This window comes from Echeneis naucrates, chromosome 16, assembly GCF_900963305.1.
Source record: "Echeneis naucrates chromosome 16, fEcheNa1.1, whole genome shotgun sequence".
Classification (NCBI taxonomy): domain Eukaryota; kingdom Metazoa; phylum Chordata; class Actinopteri; order Carangiformes; family Echeneidae; genus Echeneis; species Echeneis naucrates.
This window is the reverse complement of record NC_042526.1, coordinates 2925006-2950310: the sequence shown is the minus strand read 5'-3', so window position 1 is coordinate 2950310 and position 25305 is coordinate 2925006. Positions and strand designations below refer to the sequence as shown.

The following is a 25305-nucleotide window of genomic DNA, read 5'->3' as shown; positions in this document are numbered from 1 at the left end:
TTTAGGCTGGCACAGTGAAAGGGACTTTTACATATTTATACTTTTCTTAACTAAGAATATTTTTCCCCTTACTGCAAATATTTTACTACATTTTATTTTTTGGTTAATATCTTCAGCGCTCACTATGTGTGATGTTTCTTAATGGGAGGTTTTTCAGTCTCCATCTGTCCTTACGTGTCTCTCTGATTCTGTTTTTTGCTGAGATAATCAGATAATCAGGACTTTGGCTGATTATCTCAATGGAATGCGTTTTGTCTCATATAAAAATATCTCTTAACAGAACTTTCATGAATATTTTAATATTCACAATGGGTCAAATGACAATGCATATTGTTGAAGTTGCACTTCCTGTCTTCAAGCTCACGTGTTTGTTTTATGGCCACCAGCTTTATGCCGCGACTTAACGTCATATCTACCTCTGACGCCCTGAAAACACAGACAATGGGCTCCAGAATCAGCACGTAATCCTTCATGATCTGTCTGCAGCCGAGGCTGTCGAGTTCACAGGATGTATACACACTGGGCTTCCTGGCACTGACCATATGGACACATTAAACCTATTAGGATAGTGTAAACTAAAAAAAGACAAACAGAACGCTTCACTGAAACCGTATTTGTATTAGCTGTCAGGAAAGAGATTCTCCTTAAACTACTCGTTGTTTGCAACAACGTCACGGTGCAGTATGACTTCTGATCTGTCAGTCCTCCGGGAGGCGGGCAAGGCAGGAAGCGTGTAAGATGTGCTGTAATCACAGATATTCCCGTCAGACCACAGAGACCGTCGGACCGTTTCAGGGAATTGACACAGCAGTTGGAAGGGCAGATAAAGTAAACCAGGCCAGTCTGTCATCGCCTGCTGCAGTGTGAGAGAGAAGGCAAAGAATCCGGGGCAGAGCTTGGTGCTTACACATTATCACTTTTCTGGATGTTTGGGTGTGGAGTCATGGAAACTTGCTCTGCAGCAGGCTAAGTATTAAAGCTTGTATGTCGAAGGTGTGGCCGTTGAGTGTAAAGTAAATTTATTTTAATTGAGGCCACTTGAACAACCAGACGCTCCCGAGCTGAGTATTTTTATCTCTTCATCCGGGCTGAGCAGCACAGTACTGGGGACTGAGGTCAGTGGAGCGGGTGGGACTCCTCATACAGTATGAACCCACACTCTAAAAATGCAATGACAACATGCAGGACTACTTCTAATGATCCACAGATTGAATTGCATTGTGGATAAACATTTTTCTCCTCGTTGCTCTTAATTTCAGTCCTGTGAGTGTGCTATGATTATGCAGCCCGGTAACCAATCTGTAAAGTGACTTTTAAGGTGAATCAGCAGCAGCCTGGATGAACGTTAACGCAGATCAATCAAAGAGGGTTTAACAATGGAAGCTCTATTCATGCAGCACTTCTACCACACACAGACACACAACACGTGGACTGAAGGAATCAGTGATCAGCGGACAACCACTGCATCTCTTGAGCGAGCTGAAGTCTAAGGATGCTGTTAATCTGCTGTGAAAACCACAGAATAAACACACACACTCACACAGTTTTTCTGTATCTTCTTATTTTTGTCATCGTTGTCAGCTTAGTATAGTGTTTCCAAACAACAACTCGATTGCAGCCATTTGGTTCTTTGTGAGGTGTTGCACTCATTTGCCATGTTGTGCTCGACTGTGAATGAGCAGTTTAACACATAATTTATCAGCTACTTCACAGAGACATTCAGTCAGAGAAGGTGCATGAAGCGAGAACAGCTCTCTGCCCTAAAAGACGCCAGAGCCAACATGAACTCCACCGACTCTGCCCCGTCAGTGTGTTCAACCCCAAAGTGGAGCAGGACACTATCTGATGAGGACTCAAAACAGAAGGACTTCTGCTGATGGAGGAAGATGATTAGAGAGACAAAGAGCGCCACCTGTAGTTATTTAAACTCCATCTGCAGGGAACTGTGTCGGCGTTTTGCTCTTACATGGACATTTATGGTGCAGGTGTCACACAGAGAGGCGTCAGCATGTAGAACCGCTCTGCTTCAGGACAGCAGCAAGATCTGACTGTCATTATTAAAATTCACATCGCGTTTACCGTTCCACACAGTGCTCTTTACTTTAACGGCCCAAACAGCTGTCACTTTGAATGACCTCTGAAGGTCACTGCCCACTGCTGAAACTGAAACTGAAACCTACACAAGCTAAACGTTTCATTTGCAAAGAGAAGACGCCTAACTCAACAAGGCGCTGATTTATATCCAGGAGTTAGACTGTTTAGCCCCGAAACCTCCAGGCTCAACAACAAAAACAAAAACCAACAACTACAACAACGGGGGATTTTGCACGACAGAGTCTCTCACTGATTGAATCTTGCGATATCAAGACGATGCTTTGTCAACGACAATCAGCTGAGGGATAATGCTCTTATTCTGATAACACAGTCTGTATGACACACACCCTCACAGCTCACAAGGGCCGAGCTGAGGGAAATTACATCAGACAACATTCTTGTCGATGGTAAATAATAAGAGTGGGACAATAACAATAACATGCATTCAAACCAGGAGAGTCATTATCTCACAGGGAAACTATCCCTCCTCATGTAAACTCCACCAAAGCGCCAAAATCGTGGAAGGTCTTTGCAGCAAGAAGAAGCAAAGAAGAACACAAAAAAGATGTGAAATTTTAGTAAAGCCTCAGAGACTCACCTTTTTGAGCCAGGAGAAGTGCCTGTAGAAGTCAATGGGAGTCTCCATGCTCCCAGCCCATTGCTGCCCTGCCTCTTCCCCCTTTCCTCTGCGTTTCTGTCCGATTTTTATCACAATGTGTGTGTGTTTGTGTGTGTGTAGGCTCAGCCCCACAGACCGGACAAAGAAAGAGCGTCTTCTTGAGCTTGTAGCATGTGAGCACTGTCAACACAGTGTGTGTGTGTGTGTGTGTGTGTGTGTGTGTGTGTGACGCCAATGTTCACAGCTGTGGAGGAAGGCGTTTTACGATCTCTGCCTCCTGAGTGGGAGAACCCTGCCCCCCCCCCCCCCCCCCCCCCCTCGGCCCCCTCCCTGTGTTTTGTCCTCCTCCTCCTTCAGTACTTCTGTCTTCTTTCACTGTCACTCTTTTGCCGCCATCTCTTTCCACCTTCACTCTTTTTCCTGCTTATCTCTTCTTTTTTTTTTTTAATCAGGAACTCTCCTCCTCCTTTTCATGTCCTCTCTTTAACTCCTTCCTTCTCTCCTGTCCCTGTTCTTCCTCTCTTTACTTCGGAGTTGCTTTTCTCCCTCCTCCCTTCTGAAGTCCGTCCGACAGCCAAATGGCCGAGCCCAAATTGGAGGAGGAGGAGGAGGAGGTGGGGGATGTTTTTCTTCTTTCCCTGTCATCTGTTTGCATCTGAGTCTTAGCCAATGTTCCCTGTCCTTCACACACACACATACACACAGTCTAAATCAGCAGCATCTAATGTCAGACACACAAACAAAGCAGCAACAGGCCGTTAAAGTCTGCACAAACACCAACCATGCCAGATCTCCCTCTCCCCCTCGCTTGTGCTCTTTTTAATTGAGTTACACTCGCAGTGCCTGGAGACTTCAAAACACCGTCAGGAGTGAAAGACTTTCTCCCTCCCCTCTCTCTTCACCCCCCCACCCTCAAACCATTTGTCTTTCTTTGTGTGTCTCGTCATATTCATGCTTTAAACCATAGTTTCCATTTTTGGTGTATTTTACAAAACCTGCAGCATCAAAACATCAGCACACACACACACACACACACACACACACACACACACACGTGTATACAAACTACAAGCTGTTTAAAGAGCCTTAAAAAGTTGCATCATTTCATGCAAATTTTTGTGTGAGTTTTAAAAGAGTGTTTGTTCACAGGAGTTTGTTATTCTGTTTCTGTTTATCTGAGGCACGTTATTTATGAGCACCTGTACCACACATACATGCTAACGCATTAGCTGCAGACCCTGCAGCGCACACGGAGCTGGATGTGTCACATGACTGCAAAGTCAGAGAAAATTTCCTAAATGTTTGTTGTTAATAACTTTTTAAAGATAAATAGCTTGAAATGTAATGTATTGAAATGACTGCATGGCAAAAATTTGACGAATAAGTTTGTGGAGAACAAATAGGAGCTAAACCTTCGTGAGGTGGTGGAAACCTGACTCCAGCTGAACAAGAATAACGCTCTGTTTGCTGCATATATTTGCTAATGTGTCTGTGTTGTGTTGGCAGGTTGTTGTGTTTGCAAAAACACTTTAAGTGTTAAAAACCACAAATAGATTAACTGACGATTTTAGTTAGCTTATATGATCATCTCTTATTGGCTGACAGAGAAGAAATACAACAGTTTAAATTGTTGGTTCAATTAGTGTTTTGACCAAAACATGACTAACATGCGATGGAAAAATGTTAATCAAAAGTACAATTTGTTTGAGCTGGAAATTGCCACTGCTGAAAAAAAAAAAAAAGCCCAAAACCTCAAAAGCTGAAAAATTTCCAGCCACCGGCTATCACAACTTCCTGCCAATAATATACTGATGAAGCTTCCTGTGTTTACATGTGTGTGTGTGGATTATCCCCTGCAGGGTGCAGACTAATTGCAGTGCTCAAGTGGCTTTAATCCTGTCGCTGGAGGTCAGCAGGGAGGAGCAGGAAGGCGGAGAAGGTGGACAGGATGACGACCTCACATATGAGCCGCCTTGATAATCTGCCAGGCTTTTGTTCATCTGCTGTTGAATTCAACGGCCACATGAAGTTTTCACTGAACAAACGCTGAGGTTTGGGGGTCCTCCAGAATAAGCAGAGTGTTTGTTCTGGAAAGACGTTTACACAATATTTTGAAAGGGGAATTACAATCTCTGCCTAAACTTTACCAAGTTTTTTTTTTTTGCCTGATATCTAAACCTAAATGAGCAAAATCTGTGATGTTCCAGAATTGTCTTTTTCCGCCACTTTTCAGCCGATTTTTGTTTTTATTATAGGACACAAAATTCAAAACTGGTTGAGGTGCTCTGCTGCTCTAGTTCTCCTGAGGATAAATATCCAGCTGCAGGACTTTGGCTCCTCATTGATCCTCGTCTCTTACGTCATCTGCTGCCATTTCTCGAATTTCAACTGAAATCGTTAAACAAACATTTTTCACCAGCTTCAGATCCACCGAGTCTGGAATCACCACCTGATTCCTAAAGGAAATTTAGGTGCGCTCAAGTAGAGCACCGTCCAATAACTGTGCAAAACATCTGTAAAGCAGACAGAAAATCAAAGCGGATACTTATCATTGTCCCATCTGCTCCTCTCCAGCTATCAAAAACAAAAAGCCTAAATAGTTGGCTAAGAACACTACCTGTGTGATTATAGTGATGTTCTGCTGGTATCAGTAAAGTTTCAACAGCTCAAAGAATCAGAGACAAAGCAGCTGCAGCCGGTCAGTTACTGTGTGCAACATGTGAGACATCTGCTGTCAGAGCAACGCAGGAGCTGAAGCCAAAAAAAAAAAAAAAAAAAGCAGCGGCGCTCGTTCCAAGATCGACCGTCTGTCAGCGTGCGACACTCAGAAAACAGCAGCCTCTGCAGGACAAAACTCAGCAGCAGAATCCAACTATCTCATCCAACTCAATCTACCACTGTCGGTGAATTCAACAGCAAACACAGATCATTTCAACATGTCGAGAAAAAAATGACAGAAAATTACCAGCTTTGAGTAGTTTGACCTTACCTTAGCACTCCTGAACAACTCAGCCCTCTTTCCAAATACTACACTCAGCCCCTCATTTCCAAAGTAAGCGGGAGGGAGCTGCAGTACGCAGAGAGAATGTAAGAGTGAAAAGAGAGAGAGATGTAAAATGTTGAGGGATGTAAACACGTTACAGCAGCTTCACAGGACAGACGGAGGGTGTGAGGGAGGGAGCTCGGAGCAGGAAGTTGGTAATAGCTGAGTTGTAATAGTGTCCCTGAGGAAAACTTTATCCCACCTCTCTCCCCTTCATCCCCCTTTATACATTTTATATCTGCTGCACAAAAGGAAAGAAGGAAGAATGTGACGGACGCCACATGAGCTCGAATATCAGACTGTTTCACAATGACGTGAAACATTTCCCTCCTCTCTCTCCGAGCCAACAAACTCCACAGGTTCTACTTAAACTCCATATTTAAAATGCTCAAATAGATGAAGGAGGCGTCTACAGATACAGTTTTGAAAATCAGCCTCTCAGCTGCTTTCAGTGAAATCGAAGAGAGAAAAGAAAGATTTTTGTTGGTCACCCTGAACTGGGGGTCATCTCATTTTAATCGCCGCTGAATGAGCAGATGCATCGAGCCCCTCTTTACCGATGTGTTGTGAAAAAAGAGCAGAAAGAAAAACACTGTATACTACAACCATAAATAATTCCTGCTGAAAGAGCCCCCTTCAACACAAAACAGCTGCTTCATTTAGTCAACACGTGGTGCAACTGACTCCATTTCACCCAAATTAGTCAGCTTCCAAAACATCCCAATGACCGCACGTGCGTGAGTTTGGCATCACCGATCCAATCCGCCAGTGAAAGCGAGCACAACGTTCGTTCAGAAGCTGCGATTTCTAACCCAGCTGCATCATTTCTGAGGACAGTGAGAGAAAATCACTGACTCCTGACACACAAACACAACATTTAAAGCTTTTCCTTCTTCTCCCCATAGATTTTACACAGACAGCCTCTGACAGGCCTGCAGCAGGTAATCAGGTGATGTCGTTTTAAGTTTGCTTTGGAAATGACTCTCTGAAGTTTGAGGTTGAGATAATGAAAAGGAGAGTATCATCTACGAAAACGGCCACTTCCTGTTATATTGACAAATCATTTTGAAGAGGCTGAACAGTAACAGGGACAGGCACCCAACACAGCTGTTTCCATATAAACTAAAGAAATTAACATTCTCTTTCCTCCATTTGTTGTCAATTTTGGGCACACAACACACTCTTCGGCTGAATGCTGAGCTCTGAATGTTAGATGTGCTTCCAGCCCACATTTAAGATTTATTATTTTTTATTTTTTGAACTTTTTACTTGGCAACACCATGTTAGATAATATTAATCATAGCACGGGATTTTTACAGAGTTCAGATGTGTCTGGAGAGGAACCTTTAATCTGGTGATCATTCAAAGGCAAACCATTCCTAAAAGATTGTCTTCCATGCGCCTTTAGGGTGTGCTAACAAATTCAGAGAACTGTGGTTCACTGACGCACAATCTGCAACATTAAGATAATAATGCTTTATGGGAATAAGATGACCAGTCAGCAGTTCCACTCCGAGAGCCAAGCATAACAAAACCAAAGTAGCAGAATCTGCCGTCTAGACTGATTTTCTCTTCACCCTTTATAACTGCAGCGAACACCGAAGACGGTCAAATACAGAAAAATGCAAAAACAACCCACCAAGTCTTTTTTCACTGTAATGACAACTTAAGATCACACGGATAAATGAAATGACGTGGACAGCGCACTGCATGAAAACACATCTGAACATTAAAAAATGAGAGCGTACTCACGGTTCCACTCTGAAGCCAGTCTATGAGCGCCTGTGCCGTCTCCGTTTGTAGCTGCGCTCTCAGGCTGTCTCTCTCCTCCTGGTTGGGCCGGAGCTCCAACGCAAGTTTGAGGTCCTCGGCCAACTGGACGACCTGCAGTGGGCCGGCGTTTATGGGGGAGCCCAGGTCATACATGCTGTTGGAGAACTCCACTGCCGCTACTTTGGAACCTGGAGAGTCGTGATGGAGGAGAAGCAAAGAACGATTATGAAAAAATACGACTGAAATAGCAAGCTGGAGTGCGCTGAAGTCTCCCGGCAGCTAATTTGCAAAAGGGCCTCAAATTAAGCGCTGAAGGAACAACAAGATTTAATCAGAGCCATACATCCTTCTGAACATTTCCAAAATGTCCATGTGTCACCTGGATCATTTCCCTGGCGAAGGCACACACGCTGCAAAGACACACACACATCTGGATGCACTCAAGTGTCTGAAAAACAGTTGCACACTTCAATGTCTGCAAATAGCACTTCAAATTCAAACTTATTAAACACAACAGAAGGAAAATGATGCTGGGTTGAATAACGTCTGCTTGATTATCTATTCATGTTCCCTAATGTGGGCAAAAAAAGATATACAAATCATACAACGATGGCGTTTCAGCGACTTTTAGGTGACGCTTAACATTCGCGGGGCAGGTGAGGGTATTTAACGGGCTACTGAAAACAAACGGGGCAGTGGCTGCTGCAGTGCAGCGACTCCACATTACGTCATCAAATAAAGTTTGGCTGCTTGAGGAGAATGAAAACAGAAACAAACAGAACATGAACCTAGAATTCATTTTATTAAAGCCAGAGTGCACGGAGAAAAACTAATTCAGGCACTGTGGAATCAGTCCAGATACAGATTACTACAGATTACTGCTCTGAACGGGTAACACTGTTTTCACTTTGGGGAGGTCAAAGGTCAAGAGCAGTCCAAGCTACAGCTGCTGTATGTGGATGTATTTAGTGTGTTTCCATTCAAATGGGGCAGATGAAGCGTCCAGTCTTTGTCCACCTCTCAGCCATTTTCTCTTCAGCTCCTCAGACCTGCTGTTCTCCGTCTGTCCACCAGATGTCCCTGGACTTTCTTCCCACCTGTGTCTACATGTCCACCTTCACACCTGGCCAACATCTGTAATCACCTGAGATTCCCCATCGGACGCACAAATCCTGGTTTGTAAAGTTTTGTTCTGTTTGACCTGCTTGTGCACCAGCCTGCCTCAAAGTCGATGCTCAGGAGCTCCCTCCATTTTCTATAAAATGTCACCATCATCTACATTTCAGAGAAAGGAAAGGAAATCTTTCTGCCAACAGATTTATTCTTCATGCTCTTTATGTTTTTGCGGTAGCTAAGAGAATATTTGGTGCATAAGCTGAAAGATTCAAATGCAAATTTTTTAGGTTTAATGTAATAAACAGTTTCTCAAATTGGTGCTTTGACAGGTTTATTCCGACTGATTTCTGGGAAAACAAAATCTCTGTAAACCGTTTGAGGAACTTTTTGTCTTTGAGGGAAAAAAGGACGAACTGATTCGATTTTTGTGTTCAAAAGTTCAAAAGTTGTGGTGACGTCATCAAACAGCTTTGGCCTGTCAGGAGCAGAGTTTCTTCAGGTTTGAGACAAACATTCACGTGGGCTGAGAGATGAACTGATTCCATGTTGGTGATCAAAGGTCAACCTCACTGTGACATCATAATGTTCACACTGATCAAACTTCCTGTTACTTAACTAGAACTTCTTCTCTTCTCTTATCGTATCATTAATAAGTTTTGCTTATTCAGTACTTTTAATCCCAAATTGCCTTTCATTCACACCTATGACATGATGTTGTTTTCCAGGCCTATATTTTTGTCGGTGCAGTTACATTTTTATTGTCTGTGTATTATAAATAAAGTGGCTTCTCTGGCTGCCATCAGTAAATGGTTGCAGTCGTGCAGTTACATCAACAATCCCAGCATCAGAGTCATTAGCCAACGGAGCGCTCCATCTACTATTCCCTCAAGATGATTAATCGGAAAGAAAAGAAAAGAAAAAAAGAAAAAGCTCTTCATCGTGGAACGCAATATGACCAACATATCAGAATACTGTTGATAAGTGTCTCTAATTTCCTTGTCAGTGATTGGCTGATCTTATCTCAAACAGGGTTTTTAATGCATTTCTATTTGTGGTCGCTGAGAGCCGGAATAGAAAACTCAGAGCATTTGATGATGAGGTGAGGTCAGAAGCGCCTTGATGAGCTTCAGACGCGACGGCGGAGCCTGTAAACCCCCTTTGTGTTCTTTGTGTTCACTTCTGCTTCACGTGTTGTGTTGATGCTGAGGGTGGGACCCGTCTAACTGTGGTTGTTGGCCCGATAATTACGTCTTGGTAAGAAAACCATGAAGCACATCTCTGTGGTTACGTAATAAAATCATATAACGGTCACAAAACCTTCTAAGTTGGAGACATTTGCCGCTCCTTCTTTCCCTCCGCCTGTGCAGGGTCACTGATCTGTTTTCCCACATAATGACTGTACACCACATTAAACATCTACCCCACTGTTAATAATCTTGTCTGCCAAGGCTGAAGTGGCTGCAGCAAACTGAACTGAATAGCAACATACAAAAAAATGCACTGACTCACAAAATGAGTTGCTGCTGACACACACATCTGTGGCGGTAGTGTTAACTGTGTGTGTGTGTGTCCTTTCTTTAATGTGGGGAACTTGGGATCGTTACCTGCTGACGGAGTGTCAACGCTCTGTGATGTCACCACTGGTTTGTGTGCTGCCGTTTTTAAAGTCTGAGTTTATTGGCTGTGCGGCCATGCTGGTTTTTTCAAACTGCTAACCTGCTAACCGTGTGTCAATCAGACAGCAGCCACGCCCTCGTGTGCTGTTTTATGGTCCATTTTCCTCCACATGGGACCATCATCTAAAAAGTCAACATAATGCTGTATTGAAGAAAACTGAAAATTTGAGACTGTGACCGTAAACTCTTCCGCCAAACATTGACCAAGCTAATAAATCAAGTGAGAATATGAACCATTTTCCCATCGACTTCAATACGATCTTTTCACAACCAGAGGACTCTTCAGCGTTGACTTCACGTTCTAGCCGCGGTCTCTACGTCACGATGCTTTACCTGCGATGATGTCATCCATCTGCTCCAGCGCCGCCTCCAGCATGTGACTGGCCTCCGTTTCCATGGTTACGGCGGGAAGCATCAGAGCTCTGCTTCTTTTTCTGATGAGCTGTCTCGAAAAGGGAAAGAGGAAAAAAAAAAAAGTAAAACACAAAGCGAAACAAAACAGAGAGGTTTATCAGACCATCCCTGAAAACGGTTTGTTTCAGACGGCGCTCTCTCCCCCTCCTGCTCAGCGTGGAGACACAATGAAGCAGCTGTTAATGCGTGGATGCTCAAAACAACGCTAATCAAATAAGGATAATGTGTCTCCTTTGCTTGGGAACTTCGTATGGGCTTTTAAAATGTAATACCCGGAGACAAAGACACAAATCCGTGAACTAAGCCTCGACTTTGAATCTCCTGTGTGCTGATTTCAGTACAAGATGACACCTGCATTGAAAAGAAGGTGTTTAGCAGGCTGGAATTAAGATGGAGAGACGTTGTGTTTTTTTTTTTTTTTTGGCTTATTATAAAGATATTTCGTATCCTACATTATTGATCAGTTTCCACTTTTACCACTTTATAACTGAAAGCCGATCAGGCCAGAGATCTGTTTTCAGAAAAATCTAACCAACAACAGGAGACTTTAGGCAACCGCTGCTCTTTTCTGATCTTCACATGCAGATGTGTGTGTGCGTTTGTGTGTCCCTTCAGATGGACGTGGGCCAACATCAGTCGAGCGTCTAACATACAGACAGATCACTGTCAGTTATTTGTGTGTTCTCTTCCTGAGAACTGGTGGTGATGATTGGAGCTTGATGACAGATTTGAATACAGAAGATTCCAGCGTGTCCTCGGGGCTTTTGGAGTCGCCACACAGCCACTACTGGAAAGTGACGAGTTGTTCAGCGTGCCAAGTTCACTAACAGGGCAGATTTCTAGAGTCAACACTGGGAGAGGACCTGAACTGGGAGGTACATTTTCAGAAAGTGACGTTCTGCTCCGTTTTCAGTGGAAAAAACAGGACTAGCTGTGAGTCCATCGTCTCCACCTCTGGCTGCCCCTCCTACACCTCGCTCCCTGCTGTCATCCCTCCCTCCAGGCCCTCGCCTCCCCCGCCCTCGTTCGGCTGTCACCATGACTTACACCGCGAAATAGACATCGACATGCAGAGATCATCGGGAATGACAGCGATGTAATCGACTGCCCCCCACGGAGCAGCTTCGTGCTCAGCTACATTAACGTCCACAACCACCATGACAGCTGACACACACAATCTGCGTAAAACACCGTCAATGCAGTTACAGTAACATGTTGTTGTTACATTTCTGGTGCAAACGTCCATCCCCACGATGCGTGTGTGTGTGTGTGTGTGTGTGTGTGTGTGTGTGTTTGGTCATTTTATTGCTAATAATTACAAAATGGCTGTATATTGAGACAAAGGGTGACAGCACCATTCAGACACATGACAGAGCGACTCTGTTCAGCAGCACTGTGACAACCGTTGACCTCGACCGAACAAAGCCCCTGTTTGTGTGTTTTTCAGAGCAACACAATGTGTGTATGTGTGTGTGTTTAAGGGAGGAAATAGAAGGGATTAATACGACTCTTTGTTCCTCCGTCACCCTGCATGTATGTGAAGGTGCTGATATAGAGATTATTGTGCTGCTCCAGCACGGAGCTGACAAGAGAAACTCCAACTGTCTCCCATATTGCACAATCTGCGACATGCAAGGAAATGGGTTTGTGTGTGTGTGTGTGTGTGTTTGCTTCAGGGAAAACAGTGTGAGAGAGAGATGAATGAATGGTAAGGGTGTGTCAGTGTGTGTCTAAGGTCTAGTTGTGATCTTGGATTGTTTCTTTGCACAAAAATGCCTCATCATGAAACTGGTTCACACGCTGAATGAAGAGCCACTTTCACTTTAACTACGTTTACTGACATGAAAATCCCCAAGTTTCAGCTTTTATCTAATTAAGACTTCGATTTTTTCTTTGAATTCAACTCGGTTACATCATTCAAACGTATTTTGCAAGAGTTAGGGGTAAAATAAATAAAAAAACAATGTCCATTTAATAGTTTAGTTGAAATATTTAAGTTTGTATTAGTATGCTGTCATGCGTCACATGTCAGGGTTTCCTAATTTCCCGTTGTTATGGAACCAGACACATCATTTCCCAGGAGGAGTGACAAACTCCAGAAAAACTAGTTTGTCGAACATGACAATATGTGCCGTTTTTCTCACAGCTACACCCACCTCAGTGCTCACAGCTCTCTCTCCTGAGCCAAAGGAGAAGCAGAGCTCGTCAAAATAACTGACTAAATAAAACTTGGCATGTTCATTTAATTAGATTTGAATACGAAGCATCTTTTGACTTTATTTTCATTTGAATATTTGGGGTTTTGGACTAGAACAATGGTTTTTAAACAGACAGTACCTTAACAGTGAGGTAAAACTTTAACAGCTATGACTCATCTCCACAAACACCTTGAAGAAAAGATGGCAGGAAGAGCCCAGAGTCGGCGACGGCATTACTTTCCACCACTGGAGAGAGCCATTTGTGAGTAAACAGCTGTGGATGCCAATATTAGCTGTGTCACGATTACAATTACGAATAAATCCTTTAACACGTTCATTTGAAAAGACCTGGGATCTCTTCCTTCCTGAACTTAACCAAACTGTGACCCTGACAAATGAAGTGTCTTTATTATGGAAAGGTGTGGTAAGGAGCCATTAGAACGTCTAATTCATGTTAATTATCGTAGCCATGATTGCAAAAAGCAGCACACTCGTTATCAGCTGAGTGCTCCCTCAGGTCGGAGGACTGGTGAGGTTTGGGAGAGTCAAAGGCCTGAAACATTTCAGCTATTCAAAAAATGTAGTTTAGGAGCTGCCATCCGATGATTACTTGATGATGGGTGGTTCTGACTTGACAAAGCCGTCTGCTGGGGGGTTTTCGACACACATACAGCTTATACAGGCCCTGTATAAAGGCATGCTGCGGTATAAGCTGCAAACCAAAGATCCTCAAATCCACCTGCAATCCGAGCACTTTTCACAAATCAGCACTTTTCCCTTGGCTGCAGAAAAAAAAATGCTGGTTTGAGAACAGACAGAAAAAAAAGAAGCACTGATGATAAAGTTTCAGCTTTCACACACTAAAACACAACACACAGTAGTTTCAACACTTATCCAGCCTCCATTATTCTGCACATGATAAAACATCTGCTGGGTGCCTTTACGCACACAATCATATCAGCAGATCTTGATATGATTGTGCTGCATGAACACGAGGAAGCAGGAACCAAACTCAACCACAGAGAGGGAAATGGAAAAGGATGAATGCAGGTTTGCACTAACAACCTGAGAAACTACCAACTATTTGGATTTCATTTCATGTCTCCCTACCTGCTGTTATCCATTAGCCATGCCTCTTTTTCTGCTCAGCTTCAGAGGATTTTGAACAAAAATGGACTTAAGTCACACGAGGGAGCAAATTATTTTCTCCTTTGGACAGGACAGGTGATATAAGTGCATGTTTCCATTTCCACTGGAGCCGGTCGTGATAAAACGTGCAGACGCTCACAGTCACACCAGCTGCGGTATCTGCTTTGTCCAGGCAGTAAGAAGCGAATCATCTTTTCTATTTTTTATTTGTTTATTTATTTATTTTTGGTGAGATTATTCCTCTGTGAGTGGGTCTACTCACCACCGGCCCCTCACACTCATGAGCGAGCGAGAGAAAAGCTATAAAAAGCATCATCTTAGAGCTGAGTCTGTGGGCTCGAACACTGCTTAGATTATCTGTTCTGGTGTATGACTATGGGTCATGTGTGATCTGTGAACCGTGGCTGATGCGTAGCTGCTGGGAGAGCAGGAATATACAGTTCACCGCTGGTCTGCTCTTTGTCGTCCTATTTAGTTCCTATTCAAGTACGTTTCATTCGGCGCCGATTTGTCGTGCTCACTTCTCTCGAGGAAACACGGCTCCGCTTTCCGTTCTCTCTCTTCTTATTCTCAGATTTTTCAGTTCTCTGTTCTGCTCTAGTCGGTGCAGTTGACTTCTGACTTCATTCCTGCCGTAATCTATTTCGCCCTCTGCGTAAAGGGCAACGTACCAACACACAAAACCAGAGCAACAAACAGCAATTCAGATCTCTTTTTTATTCTTTCCTAATAACTTGTTATCAGCTTCATGTTATTTATTAGCACCTGTGGGACACCTGATGTACAAAGAGAGGCCGAGATGTCACTGGCCCACAAATCCTTCACTCCAGTTGAACAGAAATGTGATTGCTGGATGCAAAAATCGCATCATCACCATTTTAATCATCAGTTCTGTTCCCACTATGATCTGAAAAATCACTGCAACATGATTTTGTTTGCAGATCATGCAGCCCTTTTGATGTAATTGTAACACATTATGACAACAACAGCACAGACTAAAACTGAGCACATAATGAACGGGGTCTTTTCCTGGCTGACATTGCGTGCTGCTGATGGGAGTCACAGAAAGGTCAGAGAAACAACAGGCAAATCAAACGGAGTCACATTATGCAACCGCTCTGTGCTGTACTCTTAAGAAATATATGAACTTTCCCAAGAAGTCATTTCAGTCAGTGGATATCCTGGGAATGTTATTGCCCTTAATCGTTCTTGTGAAGAACTCAAACCTTTGGTGTGGCCTACTTTCATGTCATTTTTCATTTAGCCAGAGGGCTAATTATTGATTTTGTGTGGTTGTTAATTCCAGTAAAGCAGCTTTCAGACCGATGAATCAGATTACCTCCTAAATATCTAAACACAAATGTTGACTCCTCATATTTTACTTTGCATCGGGGGGCTTGCAGGAGAGATTACAAGGCTGCGGCTGTTGCAGTATGGACACGCTGACACCTGGAAGGCGTCCTGTACGACCACATTTTTGTCATGTCAGCCTGACTGTGTTAATCGCAGCATTGTAACAACTTGCCCAGCGGCACTAAGAGCAAAGATGGACAGATGAAATCTGCAGAAGAGCTTCTCTGTGGATTCTTCTGTGGACGGTCTGATGAAAGGGTCAGTGTAATGAATGACCCTCCATTAGGGCTTTTAGACTTTATGTCAGGGCCGTGATGACTCCCAGCGCTAAAATATTTAAAAACATGATGCAACTGGATGTACTGTGAGAAAGAACACGCTGGGCTCGATGTGCAGGGTTTGAAAGAAAAAGTCAAAGGAAGCCAGAGATAAGCTATAAAGTGGTCGATTTCACCCGCGAGGCAGCGCTCCATCAACAAAGGCAAACAGCGGAGCTGATATGAGCCGACACTAAGCGGATTGATGTATGACACTTAGCCGCTGGACTATTAACATAAGCATATTACTTATTACTAATCATCAAACTGACTCACTGTAATCAGTGGAGGATGGAGACACACAGACACACACAGCTGGACCGAATGTCAGCTAAACACACTCATCTCACATTAATTTCTCCAATGTCAGCCCCCCCCCCCCCCCAAATTCATCTTCACTCAAAGATAATGGAAGAAAAGATAAAGCAGCAAAAATATTGTTCACAGTAATCTGCTGGGCGTGAGAGCGCTGATTGGCTAATTCAGCACCTTCCCAGATAACCAACAGAGCAGGAACTGATCGATCGTTTGGTTTGTACAGTTAAAAATGTCCATTACAGGTTCCCAGTACTGAAGGTGACTGTTTGACCCCCAAAAAAAGTCAGTCAGTAAATCCTCCGTCATGAGAAGCTACAGCCGGATTTATTTATTTATTTAAAGGGCCCATATTTTTACACTTCACTGGTGTTTTCTTTGAATTGTTGATATCCATTAGATGATGTATTTGTGATGTTAAAAACCAAAAACCACCGTATTCGGCGTGGTTGGATGGTGGGTCCAGGTGGGCGGGGCTTGGGTCACAACCGTAGGTTACCAAAGACAGTTTCTGAATACTGTATGTATTGGACTGGACGGGACATACACAGCATTAACATAGAACCTGGCCCTGATTTCATGGACATCTCACTTTATACCACATCAAATAAACAAATTCATTACTTGAAAAGATTTTCTGTATGCAGCAAAAATTGGTCACATTTGAAAAAGTAAAATAATTCAGGATTTTCATCAGAAGCCATTTCCCTCCTTTATTCGATACATGAACTGTCAAACATCATGACACACGCCGTAAAAACCGGTTTCTAATATCCGACGTGACGTGTGATTCTGTTTGATGCAAAGAAGTCATTTCCTTTTTTTGTAGTTGGGCTCACCCACCGGTACGTTCCTGATTGTAACGCAGGGTGAATTATCAGGGACAGGAGGCAGCGGACCAGTAACAACTGTGAAGGAAATGTTCCATCTGCAGTTTGTTTTCTAACTCGTCTTGCAGGAACAGAAGGTTGGGAACATTATTCCACCGTGTGCACATATATACAGAATCCAGCCAAGACATTTGGATGTGCATACGTTAGAAATGCAAATGACTACATCTCCTCAAAAAACAGCATTTACAGTTACATAAGATTATCATGCTGCCTTTGATGACCAGAGGAGTCTAACCTCCCAAACATCAACAGGAAGCTGCCGTTGTTTAACAAAGTGGGAAAACCAGCAGCATTTAAAGTTCGAGCATCACCGAAACCCGAACGCTGGTCAATTTCTTTCGATGAGCCTGAGAGAACAGGAAATGCCAAAACGCAGGTGAAACCTGTACGGTTGAGAGGAAGGGTTAAATATTAACACAGGATAGCACAGAAGAGACACACACTCACACACACACACAGAGAGACAGAGGCGGGTGTGTGTTAGTTTGCTGTTCCTCCTCATTTCATTTAGCCTGTTTGGATTAGTGTCACCAGCTAGAGGCCAGACCTAAGCCCCCAAGGCCCTCCTGTCACACAGGGTAAATACAACTGTGTATAAACACTGACCTTGTCAGGACCAGTAGTCCTCATGGGGACCGGAGCCTGGTCCTAATGAGGCAGAGCGTCACCTCTGAGGTCCCGCGTAAGGTTAGGGGTGAGGTGTGAAGAGGGCCTGAGCTGTAGTTTGAGAATTTGTCGCGTTTATGTGTTAAACTGCAACTGCAATACAATGAAAGTCAATGCAACGTGACCAGCAAGGAGAACAGTGCAAACCTGTTTGTGTGTGTGTGTGTGTGTGTGTGTGTGTGTGTGTGTGTGTGTGTGTGTGTGTGTGTGTGTTTGTGTTTGTGCGTGAGCAGCACCAAGCCAACAAGAAACACCAGATTCTTCACCAAGTGACATCAATGCGACAGGACCACTGACATTTAAGAGGAGGATGTGCTGTTCTCGAATTCAGCCAGAAAATTTCTCTCTCCCTCAGTTTCTCTCTCTCACACACACACACAAACACACACACTGATGTGTTCCCTCAGTTTCTCTCTCTCTCTCAGACTGATGTGTTCCCTCGGTCTCACTCTCTCTCACACTCACACACACACACACACACTGATGTGTTCCCTCAGTTTCTCTTTCTCTCTCAGACTGATGTGTTCCCTCGGTCTCACTCTCTCTCACACTCACACACACACACACACACACACACTGATGTGTTCCCTCAGTTTCTCTCTCTCTCTCAGACTGATGTGTTCCCTCAGTCTCTCTCTCTCTCTCTCTCTCAGACTGATGTGTTCCCTCAGTCTCTCTCTCTCTCTCAGACTGATGTGTTCCCTCAGTCTCTCTCTCTCTCAGACTGATGTGTTCCCTCAATCTCTCTCTCTCTCTCTCTCAGACTGATATGTTCCCTCAGTCTCTCTCTCTCTCAGACTGATGTGTTCCCTCAGTCTCTCTCTCTCTCTCTCTCGCACTCAGACTGATATGTTCCCTCAGTCTCTCTCTCTCTCAGACTGATGTGTTCCCTCAGTTTCTCTCTCTCTCTCAGACTGATGTGTTCCCTCAGTCTCTCTCTCTCACACACACACACAAACACACACACTGATGTGTTCCCTCAGTTTCTCTCTCTCTCTCAGACTGATGTGTTCCCTCGGTCTCACTCTCTCTCACACTCACACACACACACACACACACACTGATGTGTTCCCTCAGTTTCTCTCTCTCTCTCAGACTGATATGTTCCCTCAGTCTCTCTCTCTCTCTCTCTCTCGCACTCAGACTGATATGTTCCCTCAGTCTCTCTCTCTCTCAGACTGATATGTTCCCTCAGTCTCTCTCTCTCTCTCTCTCTCAGACTGATATGTTCCCTCAGTCTCACTCTCTCTCTCTCTCAGACTGATGTGTTCCCTCAGTCTCTCTCTCTCTCTCTCTCGCACTCAGACTGATATGTTCCCTCAGTCTCTCTCTCTCTCTCTCTCAGACTGATGTGTTCCCTCAGTCTCTCTCTCTCTCTCTCTCGCACTCAGACTGATATGTTCCCTCAGTCTCTCTCTCTCTCAGACTGATATGTTCCCTCAGTCTCTCTCTCTCTCAGACTGATGTGTTCCCTCAGTCTCTCTCTCTCTCTCTCTCAGACTGATGTGTTCCCTCAGTCTCTCTCTCTCTCTCAGACTGATGTGTTCCCTCAGTCTCTCTCTCTCTCTCTCTCGCACTCAGACTGATATGTTCCCTCAGTCTCTCTCTCTCTCAGACTGATATGTTCCCTCAGTCTCTCTCTCTCTCAGACTGATGTGTTCCCTCAGTCTCTCTCTCTCTCTCTCTCAGACTGATGTGTTCCCTCAGTCTCTCTCTCTCTCTCTCTCTCTCAGACTGATGTGTTCCCTCAGTCTCTCTCTCTCTCTCTCTCTCAGACTGATGTGTTCCCTCAGTCTCTCTCTCTCTCTCTCTCTCTCTCTCAGACTGATGTGTTCCCTCAGTTTCAACTGAGGGAACACTTGTGTAGCTTTGATAGTTAAAAAACCGGTCGAGCTGATTCCAGCTGACGGTTTCTGCTTCCCCTCAGAGAGACGTGGCGAAAGGACAGAGTTGTGTTCATGCAACAAATGAGGAAATGCACACAAACTCTCAGAAATGTTCCACACATGAAGACTAGAAACATGGCGGCGAGTTTTCCAACAACAACAAAAAGCTCAACTTTGGCCGAACAATTTCCTGATTCTGTTTGTTTCTGAAGTGCTTTTTCAGAAACCTGTAATTTGCAGTTGTGACTTTGATAGTGTTTGACATTTTTTTGTTTAAATATTCAGGTTGTGGAGCAGAAAACCCAGACCTTATGTCTTCTCTGGTTTCTACACAACAATGGCAAATTCTACGATGGAGCCGACAGCCTGGTTCATTTGTACGTAAACATTTCCAGGACTATATTTAGATCTTCCACCTCATCACACTTGCTCATGAAAAATGATCACTGATCAGATCACAGAGAGTGTGTGTCTGTGTTGTTGCTGTTGTTGGGCCTCCTCCTGGTATAAACTCTGGTCCAGATGAGGTAAAAGGTCCTGGTGAAGGTTTGGGTTCAGTTTCTCCACAATGAATGGAAGTCAAAGTTAAAACAAGGATAGCTGCACAAACACAGTGTCTGTTTGTGTGTCTGTGTGTGTGAGATGACCATGGTAAAATTACTTTGACAAGTCGATGTTGCATGGCCTTGTCACACATTCACACACAGCTGCAAAGATCTGTCCAGCAGAGGTGAGAGCGAGTTTGTCGGACAAAACACAATTCTGCTTTCTTTCTCCTCATCAGATTCTAAATTCTATTTTATTATATTAAAAATAATAATATTCACCACATGACTGTCATATATATATATATAAAAAAATAACTAGTCATAAGTTGAACTACACTAATTGTTGCATCATCTGAAAAATTAATTTGACCAGCTAATTTTGAAGCCTTGACGCGGCCTCGGGCATCGAAACCTGCCGAGGCCTCGGGCACCAACGTCAGCAAGGCAGCGCTGCAAAAACAGCACGTCAACACCTCCTAATACAGACGCATTATAGAAAAACACGGTGTCGTGTGCCAGCTGGCGATAACCAATCAGCAACTTCACTGGAAACAAAACCCAACAGGAGCTACTGTGAGTAACGAAGTGGACTCATTCTGCCATGTGTTGAAGCCGATGAGACAACACAGCAAAGCATCATGGGAGGAACAGCCTGAGTTCATATTAAAGTTCCAGTCTTGTCTTCATTACTTTCACCCATTTTAGGATCTGATATGATATGTGGTGACCTCCCAGAATTCATAGTTCAACGTGAAGCCTCACTCATTGAAACGACTATACTGAGCAACAAAGACTCAAATATCCTGCTGACAGAATTCAAAGTGATCAATCTACGCGTACAAGCTCAAAAGATAATTTAATAAAGTGACTTGTGTTTTATATTCCCCATTTCTGGGATGATGGGTTTTAAATTCTTTAAATAGTTGGAGGTCAAAAATTGACTTGGCACGAGGAGAGAAATCTTAGTATCTGTAAAAGTCAAAAAGGTACAAACTGTTTTACGTTCATCTGAGCTGACTGAAGCAGAGACAGAAACAGCTCTCCATCCACGGCAGAGTTTCTGAATAAACACCGCTGTTGTCCTCATCAGACTCATGAGTTCTGAGTCTGATTCAGGTGATCACCTCCAAAATGGCAGTGCCACCTCCTGCTGCAGCCTGACTGGAGCGAACCATCTGAGACAGCTCTGAGGTTCAGTGAGTGCAGCGAGCCGCCGTTCTCATTAGCATTCATCCGATTTAAACGAAAACAACAATAAAAAAAAACTATGACAGCCAAGCGTGTAGAGCAGCTCTTCAGAGCCCGGCGGGTCGGCTACAGGAGAATAAGGTTACACAGAAGAAGAGTCACAATGGGAACAGCGGCCGATCACGTTACAGGATGAGGTTACAGTTTGTTTTTGTCTTTTTAGAGGACGAACGGACGAACCTAATGCTGACAATAATTATAATCCAACATCCACCACCGTTCTCCGTCTGTATTAAAATCTTTCAGACATTCTTCCCACTTGGTTTGTAATTTTTAACCTCTCCACTGAAAATGACAGCCTTCTTCTTGAACTCATTGATTTATATTCACGTAACCTTCCAGGATGCCTCCTCTCTGTATGTGTGTAGTTGATTTTTGTTTGGATTGCAGTGAAGCTTTTAGGGGAGTCCTGCCGGGAAATTGATATTTCTTGGATTAATAAATTCTGAACTTGGTTGATCTGAGTGTTGTTCAGGACTTTCAATGATTTAGCTTAGTTGCAGTTTGTTGTAGGTGCTGTGTGTGTATGGATGACTGGAAGATTAGCAGCTACTGCAGCGGTATTTAAAGAGGGGGGCATGGTGGCTCAGCAGACATGGAGGACTCTGCCTGAATGGATGAGCTGAGATTGGCTTCTGCCGCCCCCCCACCATGACCCCCACCATGACCTCAAACAACAAAAACAAGCTCTCATCCTTTAAACGAGCTATAAGGTGGTTGCTACACACAACTCTGCCCAATGACTGCATTCAAGAAGGGATTTGGTTTCATGACACTGAATTATATATTGTATATTGTATATTGTGTTTGTTTAGTTCCTATTTCCAGCAACACAGTAATTTCCTTTGTGACTTTTTAAACCTTTAATTCGCCCCAAACCGACTCATGTTTGGGGCAAGTGTGGTGCGTTTGGTGAGTTATGAGGAAAACTGAAACAAAAATGTTTTTGTCTTTCAGATTTACTGGGACAGTCGAGATGCATTTCATTTTTTCTCCCCTTTCTCTTCTTTCTTGGCCTGTGCAAAGTCGATCCTCTGCTCAGCTCCACCACCTTTTTCTCATTTCCTTTCTCTTGGCTTTGATAGGAAACCAACGATAACCTCTAATACACTGCAGTCATTTCATTTTCATGCTCTTTTTCCTTCCTCTTCCGCTCCCCCACCGTCTTTCCTTCCAGTCCCTCGGCAGATTCTTCCCTGTAGATCAACAGCAGGACTTTCTCTCCTGGTTTCTCCCCATTTTGCCTCTTCATCTCCCCTGTATCTCTCCTTCCCTTCTTCATTTACTCCTCGTTGTGAGGGAGTGGTGGATTACCTCCAGTGAACTGCAGCAGTAGTGAAGATGTCAGGGGACTCATCTGAACCTATCTGCCTGCAGAGAGAGACCCCCATTTTGGGTATTACACAAGTGGCTTTGATCACAGGGATGAGTGCCACCATCTGCTGATCCGCCGTGTGCGTGCACAACACACAGGTTCAGCTTTTCAAACAAGCAGGCTCACGAAACTGTCAGAACTAACGGCTGTTCGTGTGTTACAATATCAAAATTTATTGTAAACGCGTCCACTGCCACTTTCCTTCAGCCCGTTTTTTTATTTCCTCTTTTGTGTCTTAGTGCTGATGCCACGCAACTGCCAACCAAACCAGCTTTTAATCAACTCACTGTCATCAGTGGCAAATGATGCTTTTCAGCTCCCTCCCTTTTAAATGAGATTTGCAATAGAAAAGAGGCACCGGCCTGCTGCATTCAGTGGCAGGAGGCTCCTTCAGCTCTCTCAAGCCAACAGTCTGTGATGTCAGGGTGTGTGTGTGTGTGTGTGTGTACATGTGTAACTCCAGCGTTGGATGCAGTAGATACTTTAGCAGAAGGGAGCAACACATCAGCCTTATATACAGCCATTAGCACATCAGCATCAGCATCCTCTCTCTCTCTCTCTCTCTCTCTCTCTCTCTCTCTCTCTCCCCCCTTCCCTCCTTCTTCTACTCACACTGTCAGAGGCTGATGATTTGCAATTGCACAGCATGTGTCAGTACAGCTAAACATCATTTTGTGTCTCCGAGCTGACAGTGGGCTACATGACCGAGCGAGAGGGGAAGCACCAGAGTCACAATTTTAAAGAAAAAGAAAAAGAAAAGCATGTTTTCTATCCTGAGGCATGTTGCTGGAGCACCAAACACAACCACAGTCATGTGTAAAGAAGACACCAGCCTACTGTCTGTGAGAGATAATCCTCAGTATATCTATCAAAGCTCTGTTGGAGCCCACTTTATTTTAAACATGCCGATAATATAAGCAGTATGAACTCCCTGCTGTATCAAAAAGGAGGTATAAGCTCATTAAATATCAATAAAGAGGATTTAAAAGCTAAACTTGAGTCTGTACGGCTCATCATAGACAAAATAGCTCCCATAAGAAACAATACACATTTATTTCTGACAGATTTCCTTAGGCAGTGTGAAGAAATCCACCAAAGCCAGAATAACCCCTCCATGTTGATTTCATTTCATGTATAAATTACAGCTTTGAGGATCTGACTGCTGTTTTAAGTTTTAATAAACTTATCATTCTTTAGTTTGCTGTAAGACAACACTACGGTATTCGTTTTAACTTGTCGACAGCAGCAGGCTAACCTGTAAGTGAACTACACACAGTCAACTCCCAGCAAAGAGCTTCATGTTGTCATTTTACTCACAAACAGGCGCTGCAACTCCTCCGGACCTTTATCCTTCAAACAAATCCTTCACTTCTGCTTCCAAGATGAAGAAAAACAGCTCACACACACTTAGACTTCCTCATGACACAGACACACACTCACACACACATAGATACATGCATACAAACATACAACACACACTCCTGCAGGCAGGAAGATGCCCTGAACTGCACACAGTCCGCTCCGAGCTCCGGTTCACCTGCCATGTGATAGGCATGATGCGTTCACGAGCCGCTCGGAGAGTGCGCACTCCCACATCTCTGACCGCCCAAAATGCTCCTAATTTTAGATTCATGCTGGGGTATTTTAGTTAAAAAAAAATCTATTTAATATATTGTGTACTGCAATTCATAGTGATTATGAATGAAAAAAAAAAAAACCCAAAACAAAACAAAACACTACAGGCAGTCAAATAGTTGTTAAAAAAAGTGAAAATTTACACATAGATTTCAGTTTCATGTCTTTGCTGTTAAAATTACAACCTGCAGTAGACAGCATGTGAATGCAGGAAAGTAAAAGTATACAATAATCCCAATAAAATGTTGGATAATTTGAATTTAAACACATAAAAGCACATGTTAGTTCAAAGAAAAGGTCCTTAATGTATATGTCATACTTAAAATACTTAAGAATCAAATGACAAAAAAAAGGATGAGAGTATTCAGACATTTATTTTCATTATTTTTAATGTTCTTGAAAGACCAATATATGACATAGAAAACACTCAGCAACAAAACAATCAGCTGAATTTTACGTTGACATCTTGTTTTCCTTTGATAAAATACTGACATCTAGAGTCCAAAAGTATTTCTGCAACAATCTGCATTTGGACGATTTTCTTTTTTGATCAGCTGGCTTTGTGATTACCAGTTTCAGATGTAACTGATTTGTAGCTGTCTGAATATAATGTTTGTAATAAACCCCATAGCAATCTAATATCCAATTATTTGTATAAGTGGAAATCAAACGTGTTTATGGGATGAGCTCTTTTTGTCTCTCTTTTTGAGTCCTACCAAACACTTGAACATTATATTTATTGCATTTCAAGTGAAAAAAGAAAACATAGTTGTGATTTTTGCTTAATGGCTCTGATGTATACAAGTTTCCTCACATCGATCTTGTTTTTTATAACCATAATCATTCAATTATTTGGATCAGGAGAACAAAAGTGCTTTATTAGCCAAGTCAGAGTGAACTGCTGTTACAAAACAAATACGAGCAAACATTTTGTACAAGAGAATTAAAAAGTCAGGACTTGTGTAATAAGATGGCTTCTTTTCCTAT

General features: G+C 43.3%; 1 protein-coding gene across 1 annotated transcript in view; it reads right to left on the bottom strand.

Moving 5' to 3' along the window:
• The window catches only part of ppfibp2b (PPFIA binding protein 2b), a 54465-nt gene extending 30266 nt beyond the window's left edge, over positions 1-24199 (bottom strand). The window contains exons 1-3 of the mRNA XM_029523777.1: positions 24001-24199; positions 10655-10763; positions 7509-7717 (exon numbers count right to left, since the gene is read on the bottom strand). Of these exons, the coding sequence (XP_029379637.1) occupies positions 7509-7717; positions 10655-10736 (291 nt within the window). The 5' untranslated portion in view covers positions 10737-10763; positions 24001-24199. The remainder of the gene's footprint in view (positions 1-7508; positions 7718-10654; positions 10764-24000) is intronic.
• Positions 24200-25305: the final 1106 nt, after the last annotated feature.